The sequence below is a fragment of the Engraulis encrasicolus genome, chromosome 20 (genome assembly GCF_034702125.1).
Source record: "Engraulis encrasicolus isolate BLACKSEA-1 chromosome 20, IST_EnEncr_1.0, whole genome shotgun sequence".
Taxonomy (NCBI): domain Eukaryota; kingdom Metazoa; phylum Chordata; class Actinopteri; order Clupeiformes; family Engraulidae; genus Engraulis; species Engraulis encrasicolus.
The window spans coordinates 49,420,395-49,447,082 of record NC_085876.1 but is presented as its reverse complement, the minus strand read 5'-3'; the positions used below and the strand labels follow the sequence as shown (position 1 = coordinate 49,447,082).

Below are 26,688 nucleotides of genomic sequence, written 5' to 3'. Positions count from 1 at the left end.
TCTACAATCTCTATCTATCTCTTCTTCCTCTGCCTTCCTGCTATTTCTGCCTCTCCTCTATACCTCTCCTTTTAAATCCATCTCTAACAATGATGTTTTTTCCCATTTGTTAAGCACATGCCTTGTATGATACAGTGCTATACAAATACAAATATTATTATTATTACTGTAAATGTCCAGTAAAGAGCCTGTACTGTAAATGTACAGCACTACTAGAGCACTACAAGAACGACAGAACACCAGAATGATACAAAAACAGCCAGAGCGTTTATGCTGCGGTTATGTGCTAATGCTGTGTCTTGTAGAGGCACTTCAAATAATAGCACTAAAATTACCTTTCACTTAGCGGTCCAGAGCAACTTTCAGTAATGTCAATGTCAACACATTAGCGGTGGTGGTTGTGCCATTAAAAAAATAGCCATCCTAACCTTCATTACTGAGTCAGCGTGAGTCATATTCGTAGCTATTATTTTTATTATTATTATTACTTTATGAATTTATTCAGAGCAGCTAGTGAGCTCTCTTACAGGCTCATGGACGGCTCAGCTGTGTGTGTGTGTGTGTGTGTGTGTGTGTGTGTGTGTGTGCGTGTGTGTGTGTGTGTGCGCGTGTGTGTGTGTCTGTGTGAATGTGTGCTCTCAGACAGGCTAAAAATAAACAGTGTAGGTGAGACCATTTTAGTGAGTCACCCACTCTCCCACTTGCGTTACTGCAGTGTTTCTCAACCTTTTTTTAGGCAAGGCACCCTTTCAATTCCTGAAAAAATTCCAAGGCACCCCAAACCAACAAGCCGTAACATGGTATCGCATCCAATACCACACAAGATTAGAAATGTAACACATTTGAAGACATCACACGACCTACGTTCGAAGTTGCAGCTGACTGGGGCGACCTATATTTACTTTATTGTGCGTACAAGGCAGATGAAAGACTCCACTGACTAGCATTAATTTATCAATTTAGACAAATATGTATTATATTACATAATTTCTTTATCAACCACGTTTCCACGGCACCCCTGAGGGGGGCCTGCGGCACCCCAGGGTGCCCCGGCACCCCTGTTGAGAAACACTGCGTTACTGTACTGTCTGCATATGAAGAGAGCAAGAGTGGCATCAGCTATTAGAGTGCTGAAAAGGAAAAGGACATTGACAGAGGAGGTGGAAAGGAAAAGGACATTGACAGAGGAGGTGGTGAATAGGAAAAGGACATCGGCAGAGGAGGTGAAAAACATGGGCCTGACCATATGTGGCTATTGCATGTGCCATACCTACATAATATATAGTCCCTGTCAGGCAGAGAACCTTGCATCTCCACTTTTCATTGTGTGTGTGTGTTTTTTAAACTTATTCATTTACAGATAACCAATCTACCATAGACATGCTCACAGAGCCTGGCCAGTAGGACTGATTCATATTTTGAATTCATCAAATGAATATAAAAGAATAAAACAAATTGTAGAGATATAAGGTCTCTGCTGGACAACAATGATATGTCCTTGTATGTAGTGTACACTCTATATAGTGGAGAGCGAGAGAGAGAGAGAGAGAGAGAGAGAGAGAGAGAGAGAGAGAGAGAGAGAGAGAGAGAGAGAGAGAGAGAGAGAAAGATAGAGCGAGAGCGAGAGCGAGAGCGAGAGAGTGAGAGAAAGAGAGCAAGATAGAGCGAGAGAGAGAGAGAGCAAGATAGAGCGAGAGAGAGAGTGTGTGTGAGAGAGAGAGAGAGAGAGAGAGAGAGAGAGAGAGAGAGAGCAAGATAGAGCGAGAGAGAGAGAGAGAGAGCGAGAGAGAGCGAGATAGAGAGAGAGAGAGAGAGAGAGAGAGAGAGTGAGAGAGAGCGAGAGAGAGAGAGAGAGAGAGAGAGAGAGAGAGAGAGAGAGAGAGAGAGAGAGAGATGGGGAGGGAGAGAGAGAGAGAGAGAGTGAGAGAGATTATTCGCAATGTCTAATATAAGTTTTAGTTCAACTGCACATTGGAGACACTTTCAAACTTCTGTGCTGCTAACCCTGTTACATAGACTTTTGACAATAAAGTACTCTTGACTTGACTAGACTTGAAACAGGTAGATATGTGTGTGACTGACCTGCATCATGACGTGCAGGTCTGACATTTCGTGGACGCCCGTCTTGCACAGGATGATGACGGTGCCCGTGGCATCCAAGCCCCTCCTACCAGCACGACCAGCCATCTGAATATACTCGCCTGCAAACACATTAGGGCAGTCATAGGTAAGCGGTTAGGGCATCAAACAAGTAGCCTAAAGTTTGCCGGTTCAACTCCTGACCCGACAGGTTGATGGGGGGAGGAATCAACCAGTGCTCTACCCCATTCTCGCGAAAACAATGGGAGTAGGGGTTTCCAGGTTGGGCTTTCACTTTTCATTTGCATTACATTACATCTAAATATACTCTCCCGCAAGCACACAGTGTACATAGGGGCAGCTGCGTGGGGCAGTCGGGGCAGATTATAGTTCAGCAACGGCGCCCGTTGGTTCTGGTCGCTAACCACTGTTGATGCTATAGATCTGCGCACGAGGTCTCATGTCGTTAGCCACATTTGGCTACATAGCTACAAGGCTACAGCACAGTAGTCAGACTGCAGGCATTGTGCCGCGAGTGCTAAACTGATGTATTGTTTGTTTGTTACTTGTTTGTTACTTGTTACTAGTTTAGTCATTGTAGCGTCATTTATTTACCCACACTAGAAAGAAAGCGTTCGCATTTCACAGAATATTTACAGTCTGGCTCTCGTAAACTACCGGAAAATTGTGCAGCCACGAGAACAGGGAAGTAGTGAGACGAACAATCACAGCGACTTTTCTCTGCGACCTTCGCAACCGTTTGACGCGTAGTCAGGATTTTCTTGAGGCGCGCGACGACGGTTGCAGAGCCTCTGCGCGGGGGGCGTGGTCACGCAGAGGCGGTTGCAGAGGCTTTGCAACCGTCAGCGCCAATAAGTATAAATTGGCCTTTACAGTCACATTTCACCATGCATTCTACTGTCACTGGAATACAATCACATTTCACCATGCATTCTACTGTCACTGGAATACAATCACATTTCACCATGCATTCTACTGTCACTGGAATACAATCACATTTCACCATGCATTCTACTGTCACTGGAATACAGTCACATTTCACCATGCATTCTACTGTCACTGGAATACAGTCACAGTTCACCATGCATTCTACTGTCACTGGAATACAGTCCCATTTCACCATGCATTCTACTGTTACTGGAATACAGTCACATTTTACAATCACTCAAAGCAATCCAATCACATTTTGCCATGCATTTTATTGTGATTGTAATATAGTCACATTTTACCATGCATTCCCTCAATAGATGAGTAACCCAGCCAGGCTCCCCCCCTCCTGACTAAAGCAGTGAGCTGCTTAGGGCTGTAACGATACACTCAACTCACGATTCGGTTTGTATAACGATTCATGACCTACGGTTCGATACACCCCACGATTTCACATTTGCCAACATTATAAACTGTATGACTAAAAACTATGATAGTTTATAGGTAGAATAGGTTACAAGAGGCTGTTTCTATATAATAATTATCATGCTTGGAAGCACTACCACTTCATATCATGTGGTTGTTTTCTGGGCTGATCAGTATCAAAACGTTAAAAGGACGTATCACGATACTGCCTCCTTGTATCGCGATACAGTATCGTGACTCTGTGTATCACGATTTCTCGGTTCGATACAATATCGTTACAGCCCTAGAGCTGCTGTATTCTGCACATCGCTGCACATTATTTAATTATGCGCTTTTCAAACCCCTTCAGTGTGACTGTGCCTGTTCACGCTCACACTGATCTGGACTGTGCCTGTGAAACTGCTACTTGCAAATCATCAACGCTCTCTCACTTCCTCTTATCTCCAGTTACATTATAATAATAATAATAATGAATTTTATTTAAAAGCGCCTTTCAAAAAACTCAAGGACACTGTACAGAGAGAGGCAAAATAAAACAAGACAGATAAACAGATTGTAAACAAAAAATAAATATATAGAAAATAAATAAAAATAAAATAAAACAAAATAGAGTTAAAGAATCATAAAGAATAGGCTAATTGAAATAGATGAGTTTTAAGTCTTGATTTGAACAGGGGTAAAGACTCAATGTTGCGGATGTCAGGGGGAAGCGCATTCCACAGCTGAGGAGCAGAGCAACTGAAAGCTCTGTTCCCCATGGTGCTGAGACGGGCAGAAGGGACAGAGAGGAGAATGGAGGAAGAGGAACGGAGGGGGCGGGAGGGAATAGCAATGTGAATAAGATTAGATAGATAAGGAGGGGCAAGATTGTGGATAGCCTTGAAGGTGTGGAGAAGTATTTTAAAGTGAATTCTAAATTTGATAGGGAGCCAGTGGAGATGTTGGAGTGCAGGGGTAATATGGTGACAGGAAGGGGTTTTAGTTATGATGCGGGTTCTGGACCAGTTGGAGCTTCTGGAGAGATTTTTGAGGGAGACCAAAGAGGAGAGAATTACAGTAATCAATGCGAGAGGTGACAAGACTGTGTACAAGGATGGAGGTAGAAACAATTTGCTTTGGATAAGGTGGATTTGGTGCCTATAAGTAGGACTTCAGTTTTGTTCGAATTCAGTTTCAAAAAATTTGAGGTGAACCAGGATTTGATTTCAGAAAGACAGGTGGTGAGGGAGGGGGGAGGGAGAGTGTCAGAGGGTTTGCCAGATAAATAGAGCTGGGTGTCATCAGCATAGCAATGGAAATTAATTTTGTTCATCCCTCGCTCTTCCCCCATGCTTCTATTCATGCGGGGGTTCCCAAACTTTACTATGACAAGCCCCCCCCCCCCCCCCAAAAAAAAACCCCGCCCCCCCATACACAGGTAGATTCCCCATAATTACATGGATCATGTCACACTATGTTTTTCTGTGCATCGTAACCCTTTTCACAACTAGTCTAGGTTTGTTAGTAACTTCCCCCAAATAACGATAATAGTAGTGATGTTTAGAGATGCAATAGATAAGGCTATTAAAATGCAGTTCTTAACCAAAGGAACATTGTTTAGCTTATTTGTGGTCTATTTTATATAGCCTACATAGTAAGTTATTCAATGTATTAAATTATTGTTTTATTTTGCCATACTTTTCCTTCCAATTTTCTGCAGTGCCCCTTGCACCCCCCCACGGCCCCCAGATTATTTAATTACCGGTATGTGCTCTACCCCTTCAGTCTGACTACTGTGCCTGTTCACGCTCATGCTGGTTTGGACTGTGCCTGTGAAACTGCTACTTGCAAATCCTCTATGCTCTCTCACTTCCTCTCCGGTCTTTGTTATGTTCATCTCTCTCTTCGCTTCAACCAGGATTTTTCTGCTCCCACTTTATGTTCTATGCATAACCTTTCGGGTGAACACCCTTACGTATAAACATAAAACAGTGGGAGCAGACTTTTTGGTATTTTATAGTCACTAGTAATCAGGTAGTAATACCCTTACAAGTGCCCAATAACATGCTTATTTACTTTGTTGACATCTTATAAGCTGCTTATTATGTGTTTATAGTGGTTTAGTTTTTTAGTCTTATTATTTAAATCGGTACACATATCCATCTTGATATGCTGACTAATACTAGATATGGAGGCGTCGCGAAAAAACTACATTTTCAAGATGGCTGCCATGTGTACCGATTTTCATGCTTTTACTCAAATAAAGTTAATCATCAGATGTTAACAACGTTAATAAGCATGTTAACAAAGTCAATAAGCATGTTATTGGGCACTTGTAAGGGTATTACTACCTGCTTACTAGTGACTATAAATGCTTATTAGAAGAACCTTATTCTAAAGCGTTACCAATTGTTTTTTTCTTTTTTATCTTGTCATTTGATGTTCCTGCTCCCAGGGTTTTTTGGATGTGCAGGCTTTAACCTACTCCTTCATCTCTCTCCCTTCTCACTTCTCTCCCTGTTTAGTCTCTATGGAGCAACACTTTAATTTGTTTCGTTTTCATTACACACTGCACACTGCTTACTGTTCTTCTTTTTTTCCTCCTTATCTTATTTCTTGGAGCGAACAACGCGTTTCAGCCAGTGCGTCATCAGGTTCGTTGTTTCCTGAACTTTCGTCTTAGATCAACATTTCCTTCCTCACACCTGCACCTAGGTTGCTGAGAGCGTATGCACAGGGACTTGAACTCGAACTCTGATGTACAACATGAAACTCTACATCCTTGGTCTCCAAACAAAGGCCCGTGGGCCAAATCCGGCCCAGGCATGACAAACATTTGGCCCGGCATGAGGTCAGGACAAATGAAAACATAAATGTGTGTGATTTTCGATCACTAAAACTTCAGTTAGTCATATCTCTAGAGAGTTAGATCTTATGCTAACAGTCTCATAACAGACATAGACAAGAAGGGAAAACGGAAAAGTGAAAATCTGTCCTCTGTCCAGACATCTAACTTGTTTCTCATTTCATTGGGGTGTTGATTTGGCTCGCAGCCTCACTTGCTCTACAAAATTTGTCCCTTAGAGAAAAATAAGTTGAGAACGCTGCTCTATATAATCAAACTGTTCATACACTGTACTTGCTAATTATGTATACAGTGGCAGAACACAATGTTACATGATGGAACATTGCACAAAAAGTCCAAAAGGAGGTCCCTGATGAAAAAGTTTAGCAATGATTTTACTGATATTGTAACAAAACCATATGAGAAGGTCTACTGATACGCTAAGACATGCTAGATCTTAGATTGAAGGCCCATGCAAAACAAAAAACAAAAACTCACAAGCAAACATTGGCTGGCACGCGCATACACACACACACACACACACACACACACACACACACACACACACACACACACACACACACACACACACACACACACACAACCACACACACACGCACACACACACACACGCACACACACACGCACACACACACACACACACACACACACACACACACACACACACACACACACACTCTAAAACTAATTACATGGCTTTGTGATTGCATCAGAGAGCATCAAAGGGGCCTGGCTGCTGTCTACCATAGTGTGTCTTTGTCACTCTGTGCTTCTGTGACTCTAAGACAGCTGAAAACAAACAGATCAGTGATACACACACATACACACACGTCCAGTCTCACTCACATACAGTGTACAGTACACACACACACACACACACACACACACACACACACGCACACGCACACGCACACGCACACGCACACACACACACACACACACACACACACACACACACACACAGCCTTCATCATCTGCCAAAACACACACACACACAGCACACACACTCTTTCTCTCTTCATCGTTTGCCAAACACCTGGTCCTTCACCCCCCACCCCTCCCTGTTCTCAGTTCTACCTGGAAGGACAATTTTAGCATCCCAATGGGAACGCAGCGCTGGCTTATCATGACTCATTTAATTTCTGTAATGCCATTAACAATGTTTTGTTCCCAGTATTTCCTGGTACACTAAACAATTTCAAAAGATGAAATGACGCAGAGAGCCAGGCAGTGTTTTGAAGCACAACAACAACAGCTCTGAGGTTTACAGAGCAGTGTCTCAAGAGCTTCAGTCGCTGGTACAAAAAAAGACGGATTTTACATGCGAGGCGATGAAGAAAAAGGCGTTCCATTATTTTCTGTTGGGAAGCGGTAACGAGGCGATAGGTGGTGACTAGGGGTGTACATAATTATCGAAATGTATCGATGTATCGGCCGGCGATTTAATCGAATCGCGGGGCATTGTTAAGTATCGAAAATAAATGAATCACTGGCCCCTGTCCAATGCCATAGCTCCATTACGTCCGGTTCTCTGTCTGAATACTCCTATTGAGGAAGAGGAGGCTCATGTGTGAGGTTCACGTGTGATCTTCTTACCAGGCAGGAGGTTCCTAAAGCCTTCATAGTTGTGATACTGGGCTATATAAACATACATATTGTATTGCAGGGGTGGGGAACCTATGTCTGGAGGGCCGTTTGCGGCCCTTGAGGCCTTTTTATCCGGCCCCCGACACAATTTCAATGTTATGCAGCATCACATGAAAATGACATTTATTAAAGGAATCTTAGAAATCACATTTGCAATACAACTACGTTATATTCAGGGGACCTAGAGTAGGTGGGGTCTGTTTTAAAGGTGGCTGCCTTCAATATAGGCCTTAAGTGTCGGGGGAAATCCTGGTTTGTGTTCATACTACGGCCCTCTGAGGACTTTTACGGCCCTTGGAGGAATTTGAAGTGGCCCATCGAAAGGAAAAGGTTCCCCACCCCTGTTGTATTGTATTGTATATGTGAGGTCCATGTGTCTGCTGAGCTTCTTACCAGGCAGGAGGTTCCTGAAGCCGGTGCCGTCGTGCTTGCGGATGGAGTCAAACACCACCGTCCTGGCAGGCATGTTCACCCCCATGGCAAACGTCTCTGTAGCAAACAGAACCTGAGGGGGAGAGGGGGGGGGGAGAGAGAGAGAGAGAGAGAGAGAGAGAGAGAGAGAGAGAGAGAGAGAGAGAGAGAGAGAGAGAGAAGAAGAAGAAGAAGAAGAAGTAAGTGTGTGTATGGGAATGTGAAAGTGAGGGAATGTATGTGTGTGTGTGTACACAGTAAGTGCTTGGGAATGCATAAATGAAGAAGAGAGCATGAGTTTTCGATGAGAATTGACAATAAGCTCATTCATCCTTCGAAAACAGCTTCAGTGAAAGGCCTGAAGACGATATGCATGGTTTCAACAGCGCTATCCTTTAGATACCGTCCGCTTTCCAAACAAGGATTCTATTTGCGTCTAACGTAAGCTGGGCTTACACTGTGCGACTTTTGCCCCGATTTTGCCCCGATTTGGCACTCGCACGACTTTTTGAGAGTCGGGGCGATTTCTTGCTCAATCGCAGGTCAATCGTGAGTCTCGCATCGTGCAGTGTACATGGGGTAACGACAAGAGATTTCGCCTCACGATCGTGCAATCGCAGGGTCGCAAGAAAATCAAAACGGTTTGAAATTCTGGTCGTGGCTCGTGCGTAAATCGCACAGTTAAAGCAGTGCTACGACCCGATTTGACACTTCACATGCACAAATCAATAGGGCCGTGCGATTCGCTGTTGAGCGCGACCTCATCTCCACCTCAGGTGCGCATGTTCCCTCCTCTGCAGACCGGGGAAACATGCCTGTCGCGTCGTACGGTGGAAGCATTTCGCTCGCATCCGACTGTCGGCTCGTGTAGTGTGAGGACGTGAGTCGTGAGTTGTGAACTTTTAAACAGTGAAATTCCATTGTGCAGTGTGAGCAGAAGCTTAAGACCCACGAGTGAAAATATCGCACAGTGTATGCCCGGCTTTAGTCACACGCTTGACGCCTGATTGGTTGCACTGAATTAATGGTCACCCCATCAGCCAATCAGAAAAGAGAATTCCGCTGTGAAGACAGATAAGTGTAAAATAAGTATAATGTAATGTAATGTGTCCCACCTTGAAGAGTCCCCTGGAGAAGAGCATATCTATCACCTCCTTGAGGATGCATGTGTGTGCTTCAGGGACTGTAACCAATACCATCTTGATGAGTCCTCTGCAGAAGAGCATCTCTATAACTTCTTTGAGGATGCATGTGTGTGCTTTAGGGACTGTAACCAATACCCTGTAACATCTCTAAGTGTATGTGTCATGTGTGTGCTTTAGGGACTGTAACCAATACCCACCTTGACGAGTCCTCTGGAGAAGAGCATCTCTATGACCTCCTTGAGGATGGGTAGGATGCCGCTGTGGTGGACCCCGATGCCTCTCTTCAGCAACTCCCTCATCAGCAGGATCTAAAACACAACAACACCAGACCACAATAGATGCATTATAGAGAAATATACAATCAAGTGCTGATTTGCAGGTTTCAAGTACAGGTGCAGGGTCCATGAAGAGTTTATTTGCAAAACGATGTATCTCCATTTTGTAGAGTGTTGGGAAATTGACATGTTTGTATTGGGCATTCCATTGCATTGCATTGCAAAATACATTTTATATAGGTGGAAAAAGTATGTTCTCAAAATATGAATGGCAAGAATTCACACATAGATGAACAGTCTGAACAGTCATTTCCGATAATCAAATGCAATAGATAAAAAATGGTGGATGCACTATTTTGCAAATAAACTCTAGTATTTTCTCTCTCTCTGTGTCTGTCTGTCTCTCTCTCTGTCTGTCTCTCTCTCTCTGTGTCTGTCTCTCTCTCTCTGTGTCTGTCTCTCTCTCTCTCGCTCACACACACACACACACACACAGACACGCACACAAACACACACACACACACACACACACACACACACACACACACACACACACACACACACACACACACACACACACACACACACACACACACACACACACACACACAGGGTACCTGAGGTAGTTGTCGGTCTGCGCCCCTGAGGCGACTGAGACTCCTCTGGAAGAAGGAGTGGACCTCGCTCTTCTCGGTGGCGCTGGTCAGGTCCAGGGTGCCAAGCGAGCGCGCGTTGTCGTCACAGCGCGTACGGGAGAAGGTGAAGGCCACCACGGGCGTCTGCTGACGCTGAGACAGGAAGTTGAGGAGCGTCAACCACACCGCCTTGTCCTGCAGGAAGTAATGACAAGATGGACAGGAAATAAGCACAATATATACAGGAAGTAACAACAATATATACAGGAAGTAACAACAATATATACAGGAAGTAACGACAATATAGACAGGAAATAAGCACAATATATACAGGAAGTAACAACAATATAGACAGGAAGTAACCACACTATATACAGGAAGTAACAACAATATAGACAGGAAATAAGCACAATATAGACCCAAAGTAACAATATGGATAGGAAATAAGAACAAAATATCCAGGGCTCTAAATTAACACCAGACAACTGGCCAAATGCTGGGGAAATTTCCATTTGGCTGGTAGTAAAGACCAATAAATCAAACCAAAAAACAATATTGAGAGGAAGGTTGAGAGAAACTGAAATACAACTATACAAATTATTTATATCTTTTCTAGGAGAATGTCACGTCATTTCTTTGACAATATGATTTTTTATTTAAATTTATTTCTGACATGTGTCTACTGAAGTCTAACGGTGTTTCTTAATTTGACCACATGTTGCAATGTGTTATTCCTAATGTCACGATATCTTGTCAACTTATGAAAGGAGCAATCAAACCAGATCTAACGATCACCTCAGACTACACTTCTCCGAAAGACATGGGAAACAACAACAAAGGATTTCATTACAGGTGATGATCTTGCATCATTTAAGGCAGTGTTTTGCAACCACTGAGCCAGGGAACACTAGTGTGCCGTGAGCGATCATCTTGTGTGCCGTGGAAACTTATAGAATGACTTTATATTGTTGAATATAGGCAATAGGGTTTTATTTTTGGTTAACATTCAGAATTGGTGGTTTGCCATGCCATTCTGTCCTCAAAAAAGATGTGCCTAGGCTCAAAAAAAGTGAAAACCACTGATTTAAGGTGGCGACAGACAAGTATTTTATGCTACATTCTTGTACCATGTGTTGGACAATGCTGTCAGTGTTGTAACTGCACACTATGCCTTACAGTCTTTGTTTACTTTTTGTCACTTTTTAAATGAATGTTTTTGCTACGTCATCTTTAATTTGTGTTGGACAATGTTGTCAGTGTTGCAACTGTACACTGTACCTTACCCTGTTCTTGCTTACATTTTCTCCTTGGAAGTCGGTTTGGTCAAAGGCGTCTGCTAAATGCTATGTAATGTAATTTAATGTAAAAGCACATAAAACAACAGGTGAGGTGGTGACCTGGTTTGGCGTGGTGTTCTGAGACGTGTTCTTGGTTCCGAAAGACTGGGCGTGCTTGCTCGTCCGCTCCTTCTTGGCGTCAATAGCGGCATAATACCTTCAAGACAAACACACATAAACTATGCATAGCAGTACATACACACACACACACACGTCAGACAATACTACAACCCTTCCCCCATGTGTCTTTACAAATATTTATGTTCATAATTCATATTTATTCAATACATTTTTATTATTAAAACATATGTTTTTTTATCCCTTTGATTTCCTTCAGTATTGGGCTAATACTCTACTGTATTACTTGATAAGATTTAATTGAAGGGGTGAGTCTCATAGAGACCAGGGCCTTCATTCCATTCATTTCATACTGGGCAGTCATGGGTGAGCGGTTAGGGCGTCAGACTTGCATCCCAGAGGTTTGCCTGTTCGACTCCCGACCCGCCAGGTTGGTGGGGGGAGTAATCAACCAGTGCTCTCCCCCATCCTCCTCCATGACTGAGGTACCCTGAGCATGGTACCGTCCCACCGCACTGCTCCCCATGGGGCGCCTCTGAGGGCTGCCCCCTTGCACAGGTGAGGGACAAATGCAATTTCCTTGTGTGCAGTGTGCAGTGTGCACTTGTGTGCTGTGGAGTGCTGTGTCACAATGACAATGGGAGTTGGAGTTTCCCAATGGGCTTTCTCTTTCACTTTCTTTTCACTTTCATTCACTCAAGCGTATCAGGGCCCAGGCCATTACATGCAATCAGGCCATAAATAGAGAAGCATCGTCTAGGCAACAGCATCTGCTATTCTCCATGGCAACGCAAGATTAGGCGGGCACAGAACAGCAGGGCTCTGATGGGCAAAGGACAAATGAGCAGGAAAATATATGAAGAGTTCAGATGCAAAACCTCCATTTCTGAAGACCTGCACTTCTATATTTTGATAGAACCCCGTTGTTGGTTTGGTTTACATTCATGATAATACATATAAATAGTTATATTACATAAATAAAATAAAAAATATGCAATTTTGATAGCTTTGTATTAAATAAAAATTAATTAAGATTATTTTCTGAAATGGCACTTAAGGGGTTTTGCATTTGAACTCTTCATATGTAGTATATAGAGCACACTGTGGGATTTTTAAAGTGGGGGTACGCGATTTGTGAGGTCATCAATTAATAAGGCAACTTAGCATGTCAACCCCCTTTTTGTATTCGAAACACGGACAGAATTGTTCATTTTTAAATCTCACTTCAGGAGAAGTGGGCGTATCCCCGTGTCCCGCGTCCCGCGTCCCGCGTCCACTACACCCCTGAAGCTCTATAGACAATGTGTATTATGCATCTACTACTTTCATGTATGGAAGGTGTCCGAATTAAGCTTTTGTGCCAGGACCCTCGCAATCGCAGCATTTAGTGAGAGTGAAGCCTGGTCCGAGAGAAAAATCTGAAGAGTGCTGTCCGTCGCTTCCTTCATTCATCTATATTTTAAGTGGGATTCAACACCCAGTTATTATAATCTGTATTTATCAGCAGGCGTTAGTGTGAGTGGGTCAAAGACGTGCAAAATAGCATTGTCATTCAGTGTAACGGATGCCTTCTGCTAACTGTAACTGTAAAAACTGTAAAGACTCTTTTTATTTATTTATCGTTACAGGGAATTCATGAAAGCCTCGGCTGTCATCCATTCACTTGCGACAATTTAAAAATCACGTTTTTTTGCAGTTACAGTTGGCAGAAGGTGTCCGTAACACTGAATGACAAAGACGCCTTTGACCCGAGTGCATCTCCTCCGCTTCATGAGGTGTCTGGGGCAGTCATGGGTGAGCGGTTAGGGCGTCAGACTTGCATCCCAGAAGTTGCCGGTTCGACTCCCGCCCCGTCAGGTTGGTGGGGGGAGTAATCAACCAGTGCTCTCCCCCATCCTCCTCCATGACTGAGGTACCCTGAGCATGGTACCGTCCAACCGCACTGCTCCCCATGGGGCGCCACTGAGGGCTGCCCCCTTGCACGGGTGAGGCATAAATGCAATTTCGTTGTGTGCAGTGTGCAGTGTTCACTTGTGTGCTGTGGAGTGCTGTGTCACAATGACAATGGGAGTTGGAGTTTCCCAATGGGCTTTCACTTTTCACTGTCTGTAATGAATCAAGCCTACCCTTTGGTGAGGAAGTTCCCGGCGGCGTCGATGAGCAGGAAGAGCTCCTTCTGGGTCTTGGTGCTGTTTCCTGTGTAGAGGTGATGCTCCAGAGGAACAGGTCTCTTCAGGGTGCTGATCACATAGATATGCCGCTTCTTAATGCGCCTGCAACACAGACACAAGATACAAGATATTTACTGATATGCCGCTTCTTTATACGCCTGCAACAGAGATACAAGATACAAGATATTTACTGATATGCCGCTTCTTTATACGCCTGCAACAGAGACACAAGATACAAGATATTTACTGATATGCCTTTTCTTAATACGCCTGCAACAGAGATACAAGATACAAGATATTTACTGATATGCCTTTTCTTGATACGCCTGCAACACAGACACAAGACACAAGATATTTACTGATATGCCTTTTCTTCATACGCCTGCAACAGAGATTACATTATTACATTACATTACATTGCACTTAGCTGACGCTTTCAGTTATTCAAAGCGACTTACAGTTACTATTTTTCAGGGTATTGGTTACAGCCCCTGGAGCAATGTGGGGTTAGGCGCCTTGCTCAAGGGCACTTCAGCCATGGATGGAGATATAGATGGATGGAGATATAGGGAGAGGTCAGGGGGGATTTGAACCGGCAACCCCTTGATTGAAAGACCAACTCTCTAACCACTAGGCCACGGCTGCCCAGAGATATTTACTGTCACGTGTATATGAGTTCCAGAATTCATGTGCAATGAAAAGCTTTCCTGTTCGGAGAGTCCCAAAATAAGGGGAAAAAAACAAAAAAGTAAAAGTTAGGAAAAAATATCAAATGTTTTTTTTAAAAGTATCTCCATTTAAAAAAGGTAGGTTGGAGAAAAAAAACGGCAGAGATGAAACGATGAGGGATAGACACTCTACATGCGACCAAACACTTAATAAAAAGTCCATTGATATGAATGGGGATGATTCGTAATGCCAATATGGCATGTGCTTGCACATCTTCCACCTTTCTGGAAAAAAGAACCAATGAACTCTGCAGTGTGCTGATCACATAGCTATGCCTCTTCTGTATACGCCTGCAACAGAGACACTCTACACGAGACTTTTTTCAGAAAGTGCGCTCAACTCCCAACTGTTTTTTACAAGGTCTTCGGGTGTAAGCGAACAGCAAAGTTCATATTTGGTAGAGAAGCAGCTCTCTCTTAATGTTTGTATTTTATTCTAGTGGGTTAGCATGACCGACCGACCGACAGACGCTTCGGCCTAAGGCCGGCCGCACACTGGCTCTGACAGCACTGCGGCGCACTTTTGCTTCCGACAGAATTCGGACCCCCAAACCCAATTTCACACAAACATTGCATTAATAGTCAATGGGCGGCGCTGACAAAATAGAACTGGTCTCTAATTGCTATCCGACATCGGCGAATGTCCACAGACATCGGCGCCAGTGTGCGTGGTTCTATTGAAAACAATGGAATCGAATTTTAGCTGAGCAGTGCTCAGCACTTTGTCGGAGCCGGTGTGCGGAAGCCCTAAGCCCTCTTCAGCGTCAGACAGAAATACACCAGAGAGAGCGACTTTTCTACTATATATTCTACATGAGACGAAACACTTAATAAAATGTCCATAGAAATGAACTGGAATGGTTCGTAACCTCAATATGGCATGTGCTTAGACCTTTCGGAAAAAAAGAACCAATTGTCTACTGAGCTGTGCTGTCACTGATCCAATCATCTAGCAAGCAATCACGCTGCTCATATGCAGAAAATATTCAAGAATACAGGGACTGGGTCTTAATCACGTCAGAGGGGCGGGCCTGGGACCAAAGAATCTAAAAGCCCTTAGGTTAGATAAGGAGTTGCTGGACACATGGACACATACCCGATCCACTCACTGAACTCCAGAGCGTTGGGGACGGTGGCACTTAGCAGGATGATGCTAACATGCTCAGGCAACATGATGAGAACCTCCTCCCACACCACTCCTCTCTGGAGAAGGAGAGAGAGAGAGGGGGGTGGGGGGGGGGAGAGAGGCAGAGAGAGAAAGAGGCAACATTATAAGGCATGAATGTTAAGACAAGGTGAAAGAAGAAACACTTTCATTCAAATTGTCAGTATTTAGGACAGGTCTTTACCTCAGCATCGTTGATGTAATGAACTTCATCAAAGATTACCCACTCCAAATCCCGGATGACTTCTGAGCCGTTATACAGCATCGATCTGAAGGAGGAAACAGTCATGAACATCCCACCTCTGTGAGGCCAAGTGCAAGAAAAAGACGTATCTGATAGTGGAAAGAGTAGTCCGCACACTCTAGCTCCGCCTTGAAAATTTGGTTACACTTTACTTGACGCCGGCATCAAAAGTATGACATAACGGTGTCAAACAGTGTCATAAGAGTGTCATGAAAGAGTCATAAACATAATGCCAATGTCATGAACGTTTTATGGCCATGATAAGTTGACATTGTTAGGCCTGTCTTTGTCATAACCGCATTTCACTTTAAGACAAAGTCATACAATGCTTATGACATTGACATAATGTTTTATGACAATGTTATGACACCGTTATGTCATACGTTTGACGCCGGCGTCAAGTAAGGTGCTAACGAAAATGGATTCAGGTCATACAACACTTCCACCCAACAGTCTTCATCAGGCGTGAGGACCCTGTTGGGGTGAAACGTTGTATGACCTGAATACATTTTCAAAGCGGAGCTATAGTGTGCGGACTTCTTCTCTTTCTACAACCAGAAAACAACACCAACCACATCACGATCCAACTCTAATTAAAGCGCCACCTAAAGCTTTTGAACCTCATCCATAAGACTAGAAAATATGCAGTCTGTAACTACGGTCAAATTTGATCAACTGTGTGTGTGTGTGTGTGTGTGTATGTACTGTATGTGTGCGTGTGAGTGCGTGTTTGATACCTGAGGATCTCTGTTGTCATGATGAGGCAGGAGGCTTCAGGGTTCGGTTGCATGTGTGTGTGTGCGTGTGCGTGTGTGCGTGTGTGCGTGTGTGCGTGCGTGTGTTTGTTATCACCTGAGGATCTCTGTTGTCATGATGAGGCACGAGGCTTCAGGGTTCAGCTGGACGTCTCCCGTTAGCAGCCCCACATCTCCAAACGTGTTCTTGAAATCCCTGAACTTCTGATTGGACAAAGCCTTAATGGGGGAGGTGTAGATCGTCCTATGAGAGGGAAGAAGGACAGAACAGGGAATTGCCTTTTGTGAGAAACACATACATTAACCACAAAATATTTATAGTTTTGCATAATAGTCCACGACACATGTAATGGTGTCTAACTAGCAGTGTGTGGCGTGGGATGTTAGTAAACCTGCCTCCCGAAGCCTCATACAGTATCAGTAGCACTGAACTATGGGACTGGACCTTTAGCTCAGCGGTATCGTGCTGTGCCTCCCATGCCCGAGCTGATGCGTTGACTAGGAGGTGGCGGGTTCGAGACTCGAGTGGCGGACTGCACAGGAACACCTCAGTCACACGCACTCTGAGTGCGTTACAATATGCGACCTTGCCTCCTCCACTTGCTTGTCTCCTCCTACCAGGAAGTAATATGTCATGATGACATCACTGACAACAGCATTATATTTCAATATCTTGCAAAAGCTAAATTGTAGAGTCTTTTTCTCATTTGCAATTGGGATGGTGAATGAAAAACAGTCCCTCAAAAGTTGTTGTGGCTAAACTGACAGCTGGGAAACTTTATCGTTTTCTCCACGGAGGAGGGGCCAGGAGGCGGGACGAGGAGACAAGTGCAAGTGGAGGAGGCAAGGTCGCATATTGTAACGCACTCTCTCTCTCTCTAACACAGATACACACTCACAAACACACACACTTACCTGGTCATGTGTTTCTGTGACAGGGCGATGGCGTACTCTGCCACCACGGTTTTGCCAGCGGAGGTGTGAGCGGCCACGAAGACAGACTCGTGGGCCTCCAACCTGAGAACGGCCTGCTTCTGAAACTCATCCAGCTCGAAGGACCACTGCAGGAGCAACAACAACAACCACGGCCAGAGGTCAAAGTTCAAGTTCAAAGTTTACATTGACACAGTAGCAAATTCTTCCTTTTGCCTACTTCACAAAAGTTGCTATTAACACTTTACGACAGTATTCAAAGCGATGTCCCTGGGCACAACCATTCCAATGACTAGGTGCTGCTCATGTGCAGTCAAAGTTATGAAAGGAAAAGGGGGGTAAATCACCGCACACTAGTCTTCTGTGCTGAAAGTTTATTAGAGTGAACGATGCGTTGTTTGACAGCGAAACATGTTAAAGTTTCAGCAAAGAAGCCAAGTGTTCTGTGATTTACCCGTCTATGGCTTGCATTATTTTACTTCAGTATGTTACAATATGTGAACTCAGACTTGCAATACTGTATATCTATTGCATAAAAAAGATAAAATTCAAAACATTCAAATTCAAAATGAAAAACTCGAAAACCAATAAATTCCTTCCTCTTAAGCAGCCAGTAACAATATAGTGACATTAAAGGAAGTACTGTATATTGTATATTGTATATTGTATGTCTTGTTCCATAGGGTAGATAGATACCTTAAAGGCTGGGTCTGGAATGCGTTTGTAGAAGTCTTGGCAAGGGGTGTGGATATCCACCGGTATGGCCCACTTCTTTGCATCTTTTTCCTTTTCTTTCTCTTTCTCTGAACTCGCTCCTTCTTTCTTCCCGGCACTGGCACCAGGGGCCGGGGAAGACTGTACAGGACCCTGAGGGAAATAAATAAATAAACAATCAAAATAAATAAAGACTGGCATTGTCATGAGAATCCAGCCTTAGTATTTGATAAATAAACTGTGATGTTGGCTATGATTATGTCCTCGTTTGAAAGTCGCTTTGGTTATAAAGCATCTGCCAAATGCAATATAATAATGTAATAAACTGTCAAGTCGTTTGGTTTGAGCAAAGCCTTAAAGGGACACTGTGCAGGAAATGGTCAAAAAAGGTACTGCAACTATGCTGCTTATTGAAATTGGGCTGCCTATTGCCAAATTTGATTTTTACATGAAGGTTTACTAAGTAATAAACAAATATTTTCTAGTATGGTTCAAGTACAGTCATTTTTGCAGCTAAAATGGCTATTTTGGGAAATTCAAAATGGCGGACCATGGAGAAGATCCCCTTTTCATGTATGAAAAGTGCAATTTGTCCAGTCATAATCAATAGTTAGAATTTGATGCTGGTGGTAAGTATTCATGAAAAAGGTAACATTAGTGAATGGGCAGCATGAATTCCGGAAATAAACAACTAAAAATCTCACACAGTGTCCCTTTAATGCCGTGCAGGCCGCCCACACAGCATTCCAGTGCCCAGGCCTTAGAGCTGCGGCTGGGCCTATTAATATTCATGCTAATAGCCATTCATATTTCCCCCAGCGTACCTCCTTAATTCCAAGGTCTTCCAGACTGTTGGTCCGGGGAAGTTTTGGCGTTTCGGCACTTGCTGCTGCTGCTTGTCCCTTCTTCTCCTCTCCATCAGGAGCCACATCGATGATGTCATCAAAAGTGGACAGAAGTGACATCAGGTTCACCTCCCCTTTAGTGGACGTTTTGGCATCTGCAGATACAGCAGTGGAAAAAAACTTAAGTGAGTTGCTACGGTTACATGACGATTTTAGTTCCGAATTAATATTGACAATGTATTAGTTCTGTCGAATGTACTTTGATCTTTCATTTAATTCCTAATTCAAAGCGGAATTAGGCTTTATTCAGAATTAAAGTCAGTTCATTCGGAAATAAATGTTTCATGCAAAAGTAACAAGTGTCACAAATTAGCTAAGTTTAATTATATAAAATCTCGCAAAATTGAGTATTCACAGTCTTGTACCTTTAGCACTGAAGTCCATTCCAGTTTTTAGTCCAGGGGGCACAGTGAGCAAATCTGGACAAAGAAATAGCAATTATAATCAGCTACTAAGCCATTTAAATGCAGGTGAATATGCAGTTACCATGCTCAAAGTCTGATAATAATGACAATGATGAACCAAATACTATACAATACGACTTGAAAGTCTCAACTTAGTTTTTCCAAACATTTGTGTTTGCACAAAATAAATGTTTAAAAACTAAGCTGCAGTGTGACACTCCAGCCTCTACTTTCAAGTGATGTTTGTCCCACTGTGATATACCTGCAAGCTGCGGGATGATGCAGAGTTCCACTGATTGAACTAAACAATACGATTCACAACTCAATGGTTCCAATGGTGGAACGGCCTACCAGAGGCAGCAAGACAAGGCACATCTCTCTCAGCCTTCAAGAGGAAAGTAAAGACTCTTCTCTTTCGTGACTATCTACTACACTAATGCTTGATCTGATGTGTATGTGTCTGTTTGTAGTCTACTCAACCTTGTGTTAATGTACCTTAAAAAAAAACCCTAGATAACCCTTCTTAGCATCTTCACTTGTTGTTCTGTATATTTCCTGTGCACTTTTTTCTACTAGTGATGTCGGCTATTATTATGTCCTCGATTATAAGTCGCTTTAGTTAAAAAAGTGTCTGCCGAATGCAATGTAATATAACTCAGAGTGCAACAGTTCAGTACCATTGTCAAAGTCGATGTCCTCCTCCAGATCTGACTTCTTCTTGATCTGCTCCAGAGTCAGCTCTTCCATGCCAGCTGCAAGAAGGACGGGGAAGGACAGCAGAAAATAATAATAAATCATTTCAAGAAATAGCTAGAAATGCACTCGGAGAGTGAAGACCTCCGCAAATGAAGCTGTTTAATACAGTGGTTCTTAACCTTTTTTTCTTAACGCATCCCCTTACCTGTGCCCAAGACAAGTCGTGCACCCCCAACTCAAACGTCTACACGTATATAAGCACAAGAAAATGATTTAAGTGAAAAATTACAATGATTCTCGCTTGAGACATTAATCAATACCTTGTGCCTTTACATGGGGACCAAAACATGTTTTGATTTGGTCTTGATTTGGCCTAATTATAATGCTTGCTTGCAGAATTTTGGTCACAACCTCAACACAAACAAAGTTTTGCGCAGCCCCTGAAATATCTGGCGCACCCCATGTTAAGAACCACTGGTTTAATAGAACATCTGACTATGTTATTTTATTTCTGCCTTCTTTTTGTGGAGTTGGAAACTGTCCCGCAACTTAATTTGCGGCCACTAGGGGTGTCTAGATTTCAAGGCTAGCAATGGTGAAGAATTTTTTAAAAACTCCTGGTTCCAGATCGTGTTCATCCAAATCCGTTCATAACTTTTTGAGTTAGCCTGCTGACAGACAAACAAACAAACAGACAAATAGACAGACAAACAAACAGGCAGCCAGACAGACAAACCAAGGCGACCCAACACATAACCTCCTTGGAAGAGGTAAAAAAAAGACACATACACAAACATAGACGCATCAGACGCGTACACAATTTCCTGTGTAATGTGTATGATCCTCCTGAAGTCCTACCTGGCTGGAAGGGGTAGTTGGTGTTGCTGCCCCTCAGGCTCTCAGAGGGGGGCCCCGGGGCCCTCTGGAGGGAGAGGGAGTTCTTGGCCGACAGGCCCGTGTTCTCCAAAGGCACCTGCAGAAAGAGAGAGGGAGGGAGGGAATTCAATTTTTTATATATATTTTTATTTTTCCTTTTTTCAGATTTTCTTTTTTTTTGGTCTTTTTTCAACTTTATTTGATAGGACAGTGTGAGAGGTGGGCAGGAAGCGAACTGGGAGAGAGACGGGGAGGGGTCGGCAAAGGACCCGGGCCGGGAATCGAACCCGGGCCAGCCGCATGGCAGGCGAGTGCCTTACTGGTTGGCCACAGCAGGGCCATTTTTGAGGTTTTTCCTATTTTAATTATACAGGACTGTGAAGAGTGGGACAGGAAATGAGTTAGTGCAGCAGCTAACCAAAACAATCGTTCAGTTTGTGATACAAGCATGAAAATTGGTACACATATAGCCAAAGGCATTCTAAAAAGAACTGGATATGGAGCCATCGTGAATTTTCAACATGGTGGCCATAGCAGCCATTTTTCAAAATGGCCGCCAGCAACAACAGTTTTCTTATGAGTAATGGATATAATATGACATTTTAGACACATTTACCATTCATACTACTTGGTAAATGTCTTATGGATAATTTAAAAGTTGTCATGAATATTCAAGATGGCCGCCATTTTCAAGAAAAAGGCCATTAGCGTTACGGAGCTGACAAAAGCGTGAAATTTAGAACATGCTTCCTTAGGACCCAGTACTGCACTGTACTGTACTATACTATACTGTACTGTAATGTGAAATACTGTACTGTACTGTACTGTACTGCACTATACTGTATGCTACTGTACTGTACTGTACTGTACTGTACTATACTATACTATACTGTATGCTACTGTACTGTACGCTACTGTACTGTACTCTACTGTACTGTAATGTGAAATACTGTACTGTACTCCACTACACTATACTGTATGCCACTGTACTGTACTCTACTGTATGCTACTGTACTGTACTCTACTTTGCTATTCTGCACCGTACTGTATGCTACTGTACTGTACTATACTGTACTGCACCGTACTGAATGGTACTGTTCTGTACTATACTCTACTGTATGTTTCTATACTGCACCGTACTGTATACTACTGTACTTTCCTATACTGCACCGTACACCGTACTGTACTGTACTGTACTGTACTACTATAGAACTGAAACATGTAGAGCATTCTGAGGTCATGTATGAAGCAAAAAAGTGTACTGGGAATGAGTTATGTTACTGTTACCACTCACATTTGTGAAGGTTAAAAAAAAAGTCATGTGGCATTTTGTTTTGGGTATGGTAGACTATCCTTCCTCCCAGACTATTTGTGTGCCTTGCATATCAAGAAAATGAGTTCCGTAATTATTTACTTTTATAGTATACGTATACCATATGAGAGTTGCTGTTTTATATAGATATTTCTCTTATGGGTAAGGGTGGTAAAGACCTACGATACATGTTGTCCATCAACTGTCAGTTTTGAAGTACCAATTGAAGTACTCAATGATTACTGAGCTAACTGTAATGCAAATTTTGACACAATTACTTGGTGAGGACTTGTTTGCAAATTCAGGAAAAAACAGTTTACCTCTGCCTACTTACTCAACACCTACTTAGAAAACATTTCCATTTAATTTGAACTGAAGACATACTGTAGCCTGTATGTATATTGAATAATCTGTAATGCCATTCTAAAGATGGCAGAAATGCACTCAATATGCACAATGCTACTTGTGAGAATGTAGAATTAGGTGATCTTATGGGTTCTTCATACATATGGAGAGGTCCTGTCCTTTACCCTCTCTCATACAAATAAAAAATATCTGTCAGGGAAATTAGAGGATGTGAATCTGCTACCTTGGACATCATCTTGCACTGACACTTCCCCATTCAGATGCTGCTCAGCAAGCATTAGCAGCAGTCGTCTATTCTCACCATAGTTTTAGTGTGGGAAATGCTCATTTGAATTCAGATTCAGAAAACAGCCAGTAAAATGTTGTTCAGTATCCGACTACTTGTATTGCCTCATCATGACTGATGAAACATTTGCTTTGCTTTCAGTAGAAATGTAATGCATTGCAATGCATTGTAGAATTGAATCAAATCGAATCGAATCGCTACCTCCCGGATCGTAATCAAATCGAATCTTGAGGGCAGTGCCAATGCACACCACTATGTACATTTTTGTAGTTTCATCAATCTGGTCAAGCAGGCTACCACTGCCCTTTCATCTCTGCTGAGTTCCGGACTATATTAACATTGTCAGCTACTATAATGTCATTTAATAACAATGTAATGCATTACACAACATGACATATTGTATATGACAATAGGAAAAAAAATCTGAGGGCTCTTAGGTTAGAATTATAGCATATACCCTAAAGAAACACCATGCAAAGTGCTTTTCTAACTTCCGTAACGGTAAAACCCTTAACAGACTGCACTATTGTATGATTATCTGACATGGGCTGCCATCTAGAAAGAAACAGTGATACTATACTGTATATTAAGTATAGAATGAGATAAAAGGAAGCTTCTGGTTAATTCCAAAGTTACAAATTTGAATTCTGCATCATGAAAAATGACTGATTTGACACCGATATCACCTATATCAGATAAATCATACAAGTGACGGCTGCCATCTTGAAAACGGCGGCCATCTTGAATATTCATGACAACTTTTCTATCATCCATATCACATTTACCAAGTGGTATGAATGGTAAATATGTCTAAAATATATTATATCCAAGAAAACTGTTGTGGCTGGTGGCCATTTTGAAAAATGGCTGCCATGGCCACCATGTTGAAAATTCACGATGGCTCCATATCCAGTTCTTTTTGGAATGCCTTTGGCTATATGTGTACCAATTTTCATGCTTGTATCACAAACTGAACGATTCCTTTATATTTTGGAGCTAAGCTATTAGACTAAGTGGGACAGAGAGACAGGGGAGGATCAGGAAATGACCCGCATCGGGAATCGAACCCGGGTCGCCCGCATAGCAGTCCAGTGCCCAGTCAACTAAGCCATGGCTTGGCCCAAGGGGAGGGAATTCATTGATTTTTTTGGGCATGTCTTGCTATTTATCAGCCAAGACGCTGGTTTTGAGAGGAGACCGCAAAGTGATGGGAGAGAGAGACAGGGGAGGAGGATGGGGAAATGATCTCGGGCCGAAATCAAACGCCCACTCGTTTCCTGTCTCTCCTCCACTTGTCAGGAATAAAGCCAAAATATCCCTAAAAATATATATTTTAAAAAAACACACAAAAAAACAAAAGAAATGGTATGAACTGAAATGTCTTCTATTTCTACCTCTGTGAAGTCCAGTAGCATCCCTGTAGTTGGATCTCGCACCACAGAGAGGCCAGAATGCAGCGGCGTGGGGGAGCACTGGAGGATGGAGTCCAGATTCCTCTCTCGTTTGGTCACCCTAACATGACAGCAGGAAATAGATAGATAGAGGAAGAAGGTACCTTATTATAACAAAACTGTTGCTATTACCGTACACATGTACTAACGACTATAACATTATCATCTTTATACAATACAACCTGTATTTATATAGTGCAGTATCACAACTAAGGTTCTCTCAAAGCGCTTTCAAAATACTCATGGCCGGGGTGTACACATTCCCACATCAGCTCTGGAGGCTGCCGTATGGCGCAAATTGTCCAGGGTTCATGTGAGAAGCTGCATCATAAATGCACACGCAGACACACACATTTCCATATTCACATGTACTGTAATACATAGAGGAAGAGGGCATTAGCAACACTGTTGCTATTACACATGTACTAACGACCATAACATTATCACCTTTATGTATACTGTACAGTGAAAGGTGTACACACACACACACACACACACACACACACACACACACACACACACACACACAGTATATAAGGTGCGAGGGGTAAAACGTATGCTGTACGATGAAAGGCACACACTTGAGAAACTTCTGGAACGCAGCGTCTGTGTCGTGAATGGGGAGCCATGCGGGATCGCTAAGGAAACGCTTCTCCACCTCTCTCTGGAGGTCCACACTGTACGGAGGCAGACCATGGGGCAACTGGACGGAGAGACAGACAGGTGACAGAGAGTTATAATGACTGCCATGATCACACATGAATGACTTGAATGAATGTTGTATTTCTCTTCACACCATCATTTTGACTTTCAGTTACATGTCATAAAAAGGTATAACAGTATGGATAGAAGGGTCCCCAAGTGAAGCTAATGTAAGCCCAATGGTGCAGTAGGTATAAGTATTGTAGCAAAGCTAGAGAAAGAAGATAGTCAGGCATACAATCAATATGCAAAGCAGTCCATAACTCTTTCTGCACTGCTTGTTCTAGCAAATATCATTACGGTAAATGTGGTGTATACATATGAAATTTGCATGTACAGGAAAAGCTGCTGCCTGAATTGCACAAACATCAAGTCAAGTCAAGTCAGTTTTTATTGTCAGTTTCAGTGAAATTACGGTTCACTCTCGTCCTCCATGCCAGTACATAAACATACACAGGACTGACACAGACTGACATCAGTGCAAGACAGGACAAGTAACAGTGGTGGACCAATAACAGTAAAATATTGAAGTAATAAACATCTTACTGTGGTCAATGGATGCAGGGGCTGATGAGAAGGCAGACGGTGGGTGATGAGTTCAAATCTTCCAGAGCATCCCACCTCAAGCAGAGAGAGAGGCAAATCTGAAGGCCCCGGAGGAGGCAACTCTTCAGTAAAGAAAGAGGACCACATTCATTTATTAAAGATGGACAGATGCTACAGTTGTTATAATTTGTGAGTGATGTTGTGATTTATCAGTGTTGGATGAGTTTCATTACGCAGGTTTCATTCAGTGATACCAAGTCATCACAATTATACACAGTTAATCGGTTTCGCTTCATTTGACACAGTGGCACGTTTGCAGCTGTATAACGGATACAAAGTAACACAGGCTGCAATGTTTAGTTAGCTGCTACCTAGTAGCAGGCTGACAAACTACTGGGAAACGCAATCCAGGATGATAGAGCTGTTACTGTCATTTCAACAAAATGAAAATATGGTCAACTACATGCATGTTCATCAAATTATTTACCTATCCTTTCCATAATTTGTCTGGGCCAGCAGACAGCTTACAATGAACTTCACAAAGTTGCAGCGTTGCCGACTACTGCACGTCAGTCTGAAACGGAAGTAAAGTGTCCTAGGCGGAAGTT

General features: G+C 42.9%; 1 protein-coding gene across 1 annotated transcript in view; it reads right to left on the bottom strand.

Annotated features, from left to right (window-relative positions):
• Positions 1-26,653, bottom strand: part of skic2 (SKI2 subunit of superkiller complex) — a 60,102-nt gene extending 33,449 nt beyond the window's left edge. The window contains exons 1-19 of the mRNA XM_063186063.1: positions 26,568-26,653; positions 26,081-26,202; positions 25,414-25,535; positions 24,776-24,893; positions 21,400-21,514; positions 20,523-20,597; positions 19,807-19,860; positions 19,361-19,536; positions 18,519-18,689; positions 17,805-17,950; positions 16,987-17,133; positions 16,075-16,159; positions 15,822-15,928; positions 13,953-14,099; positions 11,809-11,905; positions 10,394-10,606; positions 9,699-9,809; positions 8,339-8,450; positions 2,083-2,201 (exon numbers count right to left, since the gene is read on the bottom strand). Coding sequence (XP_063042133.1) covers positions 2,083-2,201; positions 8,339-8,450; positions 9,699-9,809; positions 10,394-10,606; positions 11,809-11,905; positions 13,953-14,099; positions 15,822-15,928; positions 16,075-16,159; positions 16,987-17,133; positions 17,805-17,950; positions 18,519-18,689; positions 19,361-19,536; positions 19,807-19,860; positions 20,523-20,597; positions 21,400-21,514; positions 24,776-24,893; positions 25,414-25,535; positions 26,081-26,202; positions 26,568-26,580 — 2,250 coding nt within the window. The 5' untranslated portion in view covers positions 26,581-26,653. The remainder of the gene's footprint in view (positions 1-2,082; positions 2,202-8,338; positions 8,451-9,698; positions 9,810-10,393; positions 10,607-11,808; positions 11,906-13,952; positions 14,100-15,821; positions 15,929-16,074; positions 16,160-16,986; positions 17,134-17,804; positions 17,951-18,518; positions 18,690-19,360; positions 19,537-19,806; positions 19,861-20,522; positions 20,598-21,399; positions 21,515-24,775; positions 24,894-25,413; positions 25,536-26,080; positions 26,203-26,567) is intronic.
• Positions 26,654-26,688: the final 35 nt, after the last annotated feature.